We start from the raw sequence: 12,366 nt of genomic DNA, 5'->3' as shown, positions 1-12,366 counted from the left end.
AGAAAGTAGCGGAAAGTAACTAAATGCATACTTTTACTTAAGTAAAACATCTGAGTGCCCGTTCCACCACTGCTTCCGTTCAGATCAGAGCTATACAGGAGTATACTGTATATACTGTATCAGAGCTATACAGGAGTATACCGTATATACTGTAGAGGAGAGGAGAGCGATACCACGAGAGCCCATTTATATTCATTACACAGAGAGTCTCCTCTCACTGCTGGGCCAGTCTCAATCCACCCCCCCCCCCTCTCCTCCACACCATATTATCCGCCCTCTCACTCCAACACCCTCCGTCACTCACTCGCACCTCAACAGGCCACGGCTGCCCGCGGCGGAATGAAGGGTCCTCTAACAACACGACGACAGGCAAGCTACTACTGTACATCCGTCGCTCCTCTGGGGTGCATGAGAGTTAAGTGATGTAATGCATGTGTCCAGCTCAGCTCTCTCCCCCGAGGAGCACGGAGACCACCTGGAGGGGCTGCTATAGCTTCCATCTCAGGCTGCCTTAGTTATACTGGTCTTATGGCCGTGTCACTGTGCTGCTATAGGATTACACCTTCAGACAGAAGCGTTGAGGTAAAATAATGATGAAGATCTCAAATGACTGGACAAAGGGGAGTTGGACATCACATAAAGCACCGGCGTCGCCTATTTGTTTTTGTCATTGTCATTAATGATGGAATTAAGATGGACGGGGTCAAAAATGGCTTGTTACATTGGCATGGAATTGTGGTATTGATTTGATTTTCCATAATTATTAGTATTTTAGAATTTGCATAATTTATAAGGTTACCTATAGCGATTCAGTCAAGCTGTCCTTGCTATCACCACTTTCAGAGGAGATCAGGTGCTATACAGATCCACTCTAGACCAGGTGCTACACAGATCCACTCTAGACCAGGTGCTACAGATCCACTCTAGACCAGGTGCTACAGATCCACTCTAGACCAGGTGCTACGTATACAGATCCACTCTAGACCAGGTGCTACAGATCCACTCTAGACCAGGTGCTATACAGATCCACTCTAGACCAGGTGCTATACAGATCCACTCTAAACCAGGTGCTATACAGATCCACTCTAGACCAGGTGCTATACAGATCCACTCTAGACCAGGTGCTATACAGATCCACTCTAGACCAGGTGCTACACAGATCCACTCTAGACCAGGTGCTACAGATCCACTCAAGAAACAAGCAACAGCAACACTGATTAATAACACTCAGCTCCACTGTTTTTTTTTTTGCGTCAACGTTTCGATCCGGTTGATTCTTATTATTCAGGAATAATATTATTATAATATAATAATATATTGTTTGTATATATAAATGGATATATGCATATACAGTATGTGTAATGGCCAAAATGAGGGTCATCAGACTTTCACTGATATAGTTGGTGACAAAGCCTTCAGCATTACATTACTCTGGTAATAGTGTAGACTCTCACAGAAAATAAAAATAATTAATTATATAAAAAAATCACTATAAAGTGTGCACATGCGCGTACACACACACACACACACACACACACGTCGCTCCATATAAATTCTCTTTCACGTGCGACATGAAAGGGAAACATCAAATACATGGCATCACTTTCTCCCTCGGGGGCCTGGCTTCCTGCTGGGAAGAGAACACATGGGGCGAGGAGGAACCGAGACACCGCCACCAGGTGGCCGGGGGAGGCGCTGTATGACTCCAGCGCTTGTGTATAACAACGGGGGCGTGGCAGGGGAGCACTGGCGTGTTTAGAGTAGGCAGTAGGGTCACCTTGCATGGTGCAGAGCAGTGGTTCCCAAACCTTTCAGCTCGAGACCCAAAAAGAGGGATCAGATGTTTGCCCCGGGACCCAAACTATAGTGAAAATAGCTGGGCTGTTTTCACTACTTCTTAACATTTTTTTTATTTTTTATAAATTATCTATTAATTTGTTTTTAATTCATGTTTTTCTTTTGTAAAAGGTTATTGAAATATATAATAATTAAAAACAAAACATAGGAAACGAAAAATGTAAATGTGTCGTCGACCCGCTGTTTGTAGAGAGAGGGGACAGTGAGACCAGAGACGTTTGCCACATTGACTGAAAACATGCTGGAGCACTTGGGCTAAGTGCTTTGAGCATTGCAGCCTACAGTATAGGCTTTGAGTATAATGCATGTAATGGTACATTTACTGAAACTACTGAAATGCCCACAAACTGGCCGTCTTTACCAGAGTTTACCAGCAATGCTGTTCAATCTCTAGCCCCCCCCCTCCCCCCCCCACACACACACACACACACACACACACGCTGCGTACCCCTCCCCCCAGACCCCCCACTGATGGCAAATTAATTAAGTCTGTTCATTATAAGGTCAGAATCCATTAAAAAAAATTAGTGGAGCGCAGAGTGGAAACAAGCAACATTTTGGAGACTGACTGATCAATTACCCCTCCGTGAGCAGACCCTTTGCCCCCCCCCCCCCCCCCCCACCACCACCACCACCACCATTTCTATACAAAACATTATGTGGAAGTGCACTCAACGCTAAGTAAAATGGCCTTTTCAGAACTCCGGTGGTGATGTGGCCCCGGGGTACTGGCCCACCACCCCCATGAGTCCAGCGGTTCGATTCCACCGTCGTGCATCTCGGATGCAGAGGGTCTGAAAGGTTTTCTTTTCCACTGGAACAACGGCATATTGCGGAGTAAAAAAACTAAATTGTGGCATATAGGCTCTCCGGGACTCATTCCAACATTTAAGTAATATATATGTTCCCATGTGAGATGGGTACACTACTAAATGCTCGTGCAAGAGATTTCTATAAGCATATGAGGCTATAGGACTTTGGAGATGATAAAATATGTGTTTGGGATGAACAGAAATAATAAATATCCATCTGCAGGCTGGCAGACAGGTTAATTTAACGTTCATTTATTTTGAACTCTGGACCAGTCCAGATCTCTCTCTCTCTCTCTGCCAATCCCCAATCCCAAAAATGCTTTCTGTCACAAATTATTCCCTTGATTAGTCTGTCATGAGCTTAACGCTTAAGCTAAAGGGTCTGTTTTCTGCTTCTCCTCCATAAAGACAAATTGTCTGCACGTTGTAAAATTCACATTTATTCTATGATTAAATTAATTCATCTTTCAATGTAAATGAGTAGGAAGGGGGGGGGGGTGTCTACTTTTTGAATAATCCCCTATTAGTGGAGGATATTAATGACACGATCGTTCACTTTATGGTACAAGCACCAAATTTGGTACACAAGTGCTTCAGAACCTACTCTCTCAGAAAAGTACGTTGTCCACTTGAAAAAACTAAATGGCCACCATTTTTCAAGATGGCCGCCAAATGAAAAGGGCCTTTTGTGGCGGTTCTGGACAACCGTGGGTCCGACCGACTCGAGACCGGGCACTGCACTCCATGTGGGTGTGTGGAACGTGTGTGTCGAATTTGAAGTCGGTGGGGCGAACGGTTCTCAGGTTATGTGGATTACAGATGTACAGACACACACACAGACTTGAATATACAGTATGTCAATGGGCAATGCCCATTGGGGGTTTTTTTTAGATGATGGGTAGCCTCGGTACCAGGCTTTCATTTTTGTTGGTGAAATAATTGAAAGCCTGGAGGAACGCATTGGCCGCTCTGGTCTAAAAGTGGGAGTCAACCCTTCCGGGTGGGCGTCGCTCCAAATGATGTGACGTAGCGCTGCACTAGGGGGAGAGGAGGGGCCGGGGGTGACGGACAGATCGATGAGATCCAATCAGGGCGTGCGCAAATCTGAGCCGCGACCCGCCCCTCTAGACCAGAAACCTAACACGTTAGCTCAGGCTAGATGATGGGTAAGAACAGAGAGATGTGATGTCAGGTGGTGTGGGCTAAGAAGTGGTCAGGGCTATATGAGATGTACAGTAAGTGCAAAGAGAGATGGTGAGGGAGGGAGAAATTTATTTTGACCAGACAGTAGACAGTAGTGTAACAGGTTAAGGTGAGTATAGAGATGGAAATGTTCTAGCAAGAGAAGCCAATGTATTGAGAATATGGGACATAGTATGGGTCAGGAAATATTTGTGACAGAAGGCTACCAGTGAGAGGGAAGATGTATACGATGGTAGTGAGACCAGCCATGTACGGTTGGAAACGGTGGCACTGATGAAAAGGAGGCACAGCTGGAGGTGGCAGAATTAAGGATGCTATGGTTCTCATTAGGAGTGAAAAGGAAGGACATTATCAGAAATTACTGAATTAGAGGATCAGCCCAGGTTAGAAGGTTTGGGGATAAAGCAAGAGAGGTGAGGTTGAGATGGTTTAGACATGTGAAAAGGAGGGATGAGGGTACATTGGGAGAAGGATGCTGAAGATGTAGCTGCCAGGTAAGAGGATGGCCAAAGACGAGGTTTAAGGATGCTGTGAGAGATGACATGAAGGTGGCAGGTCACAGAGGAAGATGCAGAAAACAAAACCAAATGGGGTCCATGTGTGGTCCAGCCCTATGGAATGTAAAATTCAAGCATGTGCTAATGAAAAGTATTTAAAATATATAGTTTTGATGCTCATCCTAGATCCTACTACTATAGGGGATGCAAAGCAATATGTCCGTTTATCCGTCCGACTTCTCCTACCAAATCACTCCGTTAGCACACATCTCTCTATGCACAAAAAATGATGCATGCCACAGAAAACCATCTGCACTACATTGCATCCATGTCATATTTACTGTACAAATATTGCTTTTGTATGACATACTGTTATTGCACAACATTTCACTGTGACACAAATTGCATTACAATTTCCACATTAACCGACCCCTCCCCTTTTCCCTGCACGTACACACACACACACACACACACACACACACACACGCACACACACGCACACACACACACACACACACGCACACACACACACACACACACACACACACTGTACTGTACAGTACACTATAGTATGTTACAGTACAGTATGGTAAAGTACAGTACGGTACAGTAACGTGCGGTACGGCATGGTACAGTATCATACCATAAAGTATGGTACAGTACAGTATGATGCCGTACAGTACAGTACGGTACGGTACAGTACAGTAAAGTACAGTACGGTACAGTATGGTACCATGCAGTACGGTACGGTACAGTACAGTACAGTACAGTACAGTACAGTACAGTACAGTACAGTACGGTACGGTACGGTACGGTACAGTACAGTACGGTACAGTACAGTACAGTACAGTACAGTACAGTACAGTACAGTACAGTACAGTACAGTACGGTACGGTACGGTACAGTACAGTACGGTACAGTACAGTACAGTACGGTACGGTACGGTACAGTACAGTACAGTACAGTACAGTACGGTACAGTACGGTACAGTATGATACCATACAGTAAGGTACAGTACGGTACAGTATGGTACCATGCAGTATGGTACAGTACGGTACAGTACAGTACAGTATAATACCATACAGTAAGGTACGGTACAGTATGGTACAGTACGGTACAGTATGATACCATGCGGTACAGTACGGTACAGTACAGTACAGTACAGTACAGTACAGTACAGTACAGTACAGTACAGTACAGTACAGTACAGTACAGTACAGTACAGTACGTTACGGTACTGTACACAGTACGGTACGTTACGGTACTGTACTGTACTGTACTGTACTGTACTGTACTGTACTGTACTGTACTGTACTGTACTGTACTGTACTGTACTGTACTGTACTGTACTGTACTGTACAGTATGGTACAGTATGGTACAGTATTATGCCCTACAGTGCCGTACAGTATTATACAGTAGTATGGTACAGTACATCACAAAGGTATAGCCAAATATATGCTGAAATGCAAAACCAGTCTAATTTTGGTGGCCATCTTGAAATATCACCGCCATATTGGATTTTTGGATGGCTCGGTTTAAAAAGTTAAAGAGTTGACCAAAGGAATGTTCACGGCAAATGTCACGCTTGTATTACCAAGCGAACAACCGTTCCAATGATCTGCTAATTGCACAAATTCTGTGTGTGTGTACGTCTGTAATCCACGTAACTCGAGAACCGTTCGCCCCACCGACTTCAAATTCGACACACACGTTCCACACACCCACAGGGAGTGCAGTGCCCGGTCTCGAGTCGGTCGGACCCACGGTTGTCCAGAACCGCCACAAAAGGCCTTTTTCATTTGGCGGCCATCTTGAAAAATGGTGTCCATTTTGTTTTTTCAAGTGGACAACGTACTTTTCTGAGAGAGTAGGTTCCGAAGCACTCGTGTGCCAATTTTGGTGCTTGTACCATAAAGTGAACGATTCTCATGAAATATTGACTTAATATCCTCCACTATATACGCTGCGTTTGGTCTCTCAACCAAGATGATTTTTCTTTTAAATTATTTCAACCAATTTAATAATAAAACCTAACAAAGAATAGGTCATTAAATATGAATAATAAAAGGTAAGATATATTCTGACTATCCGGGCGGAAACATTTTATGCACATGAAACAAAAATGTTTATAATAATCGTTTTCAAAACAATCTGATCACCCGATGGATCAAAATGAGGTGGTTGAACAATAGTGCCTTATGTGCCTCGCACCAAAGAATGCTTAATTTACTGGTATATAGGATCAGTTGTACGGCGGCGTTGCTTTCTGAAAACACTTCATATCGGCTATTTTCGGTAAACGTCGTTATCGTACCAATGAAGTAACGGATCTGTCTGTATAAAAGTCGGCTGGTATAGCCCTGACATTTACTCACTTGGAGAGAGACAGAGAAACACAGGCGTATATAAAAAGGAGAAAATAGAGAGTAAGAAAGATCCAGAGCACAAAAGGCAGGACAGAGAGAAGGCACAACGTCGATGCATGACAGGGCTGAGCGTGACCTCGACAGTCGGGCTGAGTGGAGACGCTGGAGTGTGTCGGACTCAGGGCCACAGGAGGTGTGATGGATTAAGAGGCCCTTTCCCGGACCACGGAGCGAGCCGTGCTGAAACAACACCGCCGTCCCATGGCCTCACTGTCTTCCATCGTCTCTTGCTCCTTTTAAAAGAATGCTGCCTTTCTCTCCATTGTCGTTCCCCCGACATACATACATCATTTCCTTCACATCTTTCTCTCAGGCCTCTCTAATACACACACACACACGTGTTTGCCATAAGACGTGCCTTGAAGCCATATCCTCCTTCACTCTCTCTATAATGCTCGTCTTGGGGGGAGAGAGAGGGAGGGCATTTCTTGAATGTCACAAGGTCTGCTAAACCCAGGGATGTGTCTGTCGACTTTTAAAGGCCAGTTTCTAAAAGCTCTCAGTGTGTGTGCTATTTGACGCCGTTAAATCTCTTGAGTAAATTTCACTAGACACTAGTTCCGTGCGATGTTATAATACGATAAGTTTAATCTCGTCACTCATCTTAGGACTGAACTGTCCTTTAAAAAGGGCTACAATATACATGTAAAAGGACTATTATTGATGGATGAGTCGTGCCACAATCTATAAATAAACTTTACTTACTTACTTACTTACAATTTGTGGCTACATAATAAAAGAAAATCACACCCTTTGTGAAGTGAGGACCGCTCTTATCGTCAAGACGTAAAAGACACTATGATGTAGAATTGTCCATTCATTGTCAATGGGAATTTAATGTAGGACAAAGTGAACATACACTAAAAGCTGGACATAGGAGGGGCTAGCGCCCCTCAAAAAAACACACCTGCGTGAACTGAGAGGTGCAGGCTGTGTGTGTGTGTGTGTGTGTGTGTGTGTGTGTGTGTGTGTGTGTGTGTGTGTGTGTGTGTGTGTATACTGTACTCAACAGCTGTACTGTAGCTCTTTAGGCTGCTCCACAGTGCCACTTTAGGTCACCCAGCAGTGTTTTGCAGCTGTCCGTACTTGCGCACGCACGCACGCACTTTTCCAGTGAGAAGCCACTCGATAGCTGCGACCCGACCATGCCACTGGTACAACCCACTCTGTTGGTCCATATGACAGCTGCTTGGATATTGTGTGAGCGAGGGATTGTATAAGCGCTACTTTATCAGCAACCTCCAGATACAGGCATAAAACAGCCGGGACCGACAGATACAGAGATCTCGCACCATGTGTGGGCATATTGGTCAGATCAGCGACGCAAACTCTTAAAGTACTACAAACGACAGTATACATTTCCACCTTTCCCCCGACCGAGACTTGTGATGGACTGCGTCATCATAGCTCTAAATGCCCACTTAAACACAAAGCCTTTTTAGCCTTCATCTACATCTGTATATTATGTACCGTTCTTGTTTGATCTCCTCCTTTCTATTTTCTCCTCTGCAAAGGTCCTTGGAGTGAAAGGGCGACGACTGGAGAGAGTGATGTGGTTCAAGTCAGCTGTTTAGCTACCTTACTTGGTAGAACGTAATTTGTAATTAAAATGCAAATGGAATGAGAGCCAATTTCTCTCTCAATTTTGTTCCCTGGTTAACCCCCTTCCCCTCCTACACACACACACACACACACACACACACACATTTACACACTTCGCCCCAGTGTTCTAATGCCCATATTAAAACAGAGAATTCTCTTCGTCCAAGTCAGTAAATCGATTTTCATATGAGAACTCTGATATCAATTTGTGATTTGGGGCAATGTTAAATGAGACACGGCTTTGGCATGGTCACTGGAGGAGAAAAAAACTGAGTTGTATTGGCTGACACACCAGGTCTGTGGCTCTGAAAACATTTCCCCACTTAGGTATGGTAATGTGTGCAGAGGCTTTAACAAGGCACACATCCCTGAACTAAAAAAGCCCAAAGCAATTATTGTGGCAACAAGAAAATATATAGGATCGGTCTGACACCAACCAAACCGTGGGTCTATGTTTGCTTTCACTATAGCTTATCTCCATAGGTGACTAAAACTCCCCCGAGCCTTAAGCTGGAACTACTACAAACAACAAAGACTGCACATTGTGCACAATTAATAATTTGGGGGGGGGGGGAGTTTTAATTCTAAAAGTCTAAGAGTATAGTGAGAGGAAAACAGTGGAGGAGGGTGGTGGTGGGGGTAGGAGTTGTCCTTCAAATTGACTTTGTCGTGGAACATGGTTCCAGCTCAATTATCTGCATCTAGTGGATTTTCAAACACATTTAGCAAGGACCAGAGAGCCTGGTAATTAACAGGAGCCCTGGATCATAAAGGGACAGAAAACAAAGCCTCTGTCTTTAGCTCTATCTCTATCCCTTCTGCTCGTCTAATCTCCTCTGATCCTTCTCTCTCTCCTCTTTGCAAATTGCATTGGACATCATGTATGCGCTCAGTCAATACGACGGCAACAACAGGTTCAAACTTTAACCCATTTCGACATGGGAACGGTTCCGCAAAATGTCTTCTAAATCCCGACTGTTTTCTCGAAAAAGCAATGTTTTTCTATATGTCAGTCGCTCTCTAACACTTTCATGTCGCTTTTCACGATTCTTCAAAAATAGCAGAGCTACAGTACCAGCTCGTAGCGCGCCACTCGGTGCTATGAGCTTGTAGATCTGCTATTTTTCAATAGCTAAAGCATGACAAAATGCTAACACCAAAAGGGGTTCCCGCCCAAAATGGGTTAAATGAACAAAGCCGAATGCCTGAAATTAAATTATAGTTTCTACTGTACATCTGGTCTGGACAGTTTCAGGATATTTGAGTCTAATGTGCTACCCTTTCTTGTCAAACATTATAGATAATCAATTGTTTTGTATTTGAAGACTGAAGAATAAACACTGGAAAGCGAATGTTTCAATCACGCTACACTATAAGGCCCCGTTTAACACTGGCAGACAAATCTACCCCGAATCAGATCTGTGCCACATCGAGATTGAAATCCGATTCGAGGTTTAAATGAGTCTAACATGTCACTGGCTGCCGATGTGTAAATGGGGCCTATTTATTTAGGTGCTGGACAAGAGAGTCCAGCCAATAGATGTATGTATGTATGTATGTATGTATGTATGTATTTGGTTAAAATGGGTAGGGTTTTAAAAAAAGGCAAAAGCTTGCTCTGGTGCACTGGCCTAAAAGTGGGTCCTTAAAAACTGCTTCAACTTCTAAAATGTATGTATGTGTGTATGTATGTATGTATGTATGTATGTATGTATGTATGTATGTATGTATGTATTTGGTTAAAATGGGTAGGGTTTAAAAAAAGGCAAGAGTTTGCTCTGGTGCACTGGCCTAAAAGTGGGTCCTTAAAAACTTGCTAAACTTCTGAAATGTATGTATGTAAAAGGGGAGGCTTTTTTGTAAAAATCCCTGCCCGCAATACCTTCATATATTTAAAATTAGTCCAAAATAGGGTTACCAGTGAAAGGCAAAATGCCTATTCACTGGGGACTATGCAAGGCAGAGGCGTCCACCCCCCTGAGTCCAAGTTTAAGCTAGACCGCATGTATGTATGTATGTATGTATGTATGTATGTATGTATGTATGTATGTATGTATGTATGTATGTATGTATGTACAGTATGTATGTTTGTTTTGTACAGATACCACACTGAGTCATGCCTAAAGTCAACAACAACATGCAAAACATTAGGATTTGTAACAAAGGGGAGAAGGGAAAAACAACTATTCTAACACTATAGCTACTATTCTGATTACACACATTGTTTTCCATTTTAATGTGGTTCCTTTGGCACAAAAATGTAGCCTTAAGTAGATCTGCTTGCTGCATTTCTCTGGATTCCCTTAGCAGCTTATTTCAATGAGGGATGATTTCACCAATCCTTCATATCCCTCATTCTAAATCATGACCGTTCCCCTTCCTCTGCAGAACTCTCTACTGCACCCACTCTCTCTATACTTTGTGTTTTTTTTTTACCCTCACTTCCTTTCACTTTCTTTTTCTCCCTGGCATTCCTTGGCCCTCTCCCGGCAATTATAATAATGAACTGTGCCAGCAGCAATACAAGTCACTGAATTTGTGAGACGCCATCTCAAAACGATGAGAAGAAGGGAAGGGAGTGTGGGGGGGGGGGGGGGGGGGGGGTAGGACATGTCTGTGTGAAATTACTCCACTCCAAGTCCACCGCTGCTTGAGAACGAACATCAAAAATAAATGTATAAAAAAAGCATCACCCTGTGGTGGGGGGAAGAAAACATCGTCGACAGCTAGGGTCAAATAAATAGAATAGGACCAGACTGGCCATTCCCCAGTGGTGTCTCTCTCTCTATCTGTCCCTCACACACATATACATCTCTCACAAGAGGAGCCGGGTCGGATGACCCATGCATCACTAATACACTTCCACCGTAAGTCGCTCGAGTCCGCGCACACACTAGAGGAGCCAATTAAGATCAACTGTTCACTTAACTTGTCACGCTGTCATAGCAGCGCGCCGAGATATTGGGATCAAGGGCAAACGGCTGCCAGAGCAAGGATGACGACGAGGGCAACCATTGGTCTTTTTCTGCCCATCACCCCCATCTTTACCTCCCTGCCTCATGCCTATGGCCACGGAGGGAAGACACAGCTCTGCTCTCCCCAAGAAGCGGTCGACAGCCGAGAACACAAAGGTCCATTCACCACCACCACCGCCGCCCACGTATAGTGTGTCACTGAAACACGGAGGACATCAGCAAAAAAAGCGTATAGTGCCTGCCGGGGCATCCCTCTCCAACACTTCCTTATGAGTAAGGCATTATATAGCATCATATCAACATAGCTTGTTGTTGTGTCTATTTTGAGTCAAAACATCAGGACTGGGTATAATACCCCAAACAGGAGGTATATAGGCCTAGAAGAAGCAGGCGGTGGTGAGGATGGAGGAAGGAAGGCACGACGAGCTGATCTCGTATAAACCAGTGAGGAGATTGGATGGTGGGGGGGGGGGGGGGGGATGGGACCAAACTGTGCTCCCTTGTCTTATTGCTCTTTTCAGTGAGAGGAAAGGTAGCAGCACTAATAAGTTCAGCTCTATCCGTCTAGCTGCACCCAGCGCGACAGAGGCTACTCCTCAGTGTGGCCCCGACGTCACTCCACCTCCCAATTACAGCATTTGCACACGCGCACGCATGCGCACGCACACACGCACACATGCACACACACACACACACACACACACACACACACACACACACACACTAAATACTCGCCATTAAATACTCGCCATTAAAAACCATAAAAGATGGAACACATTTTAAAAGTGAGCGTGCTCCTCTCACCTTCTTCTTACACGCTGTTACTTGTACATTAAAGAGCATGTGCAATATATACAGCGTTGAGGGCTGAAAATGAGTCACCCAGCTGGGCGAGGCGGTGTCACACCTGCACCTTGATTATAAAGGAAAATGCCAGCACGTGTATATAGGCAGCAGCAGCATGGAGAATGGGGGGGATGCGGAAAATAAAGA

The 12,366-nt window shown here is 44.4% G+C and overlaps 1 protein-coding gene across 1 annotated transcript in view; it reads right to left on the bottom strand.

Annotated features, from left to right (window-relative positions):
- spop (speckle type BTB/POZ protein) overlaps positions 1-12,366 on the bottom strand; it is a gene marked incomplete at both ends in the record, with an annotated part of 129,634 nt that overhangs the window by 72,586 nt on the left and 44,682 nt on the right. Inside the window, 2 exon segments of the mRNA XM_083779017.1 lie at positions 1,594-1,711; positions 11,447-11,571. Coding sequence (XP_083635143.1) covers positions 1,594-1,711; positions 11,447-11,571 — 243 coding nt within the window.

Source organism: Protomyctophum parallelum (assembly GCF_964188405.1).
Source record: "Protomyctophum parallelum genome assembly, chromosome: 13".
Classification (NCBI taxonomy): Eukaryota; Metazoa; Chordata; class Actinopteri; order Myctophiformes; family Myctophidae; genus Protomyctophum; species Protomyctophum parallelum.
Note: the sequence above shows the minus strand (reverse complement) of the source record. Positions and strands in the feature narration are given on the sequence as shown.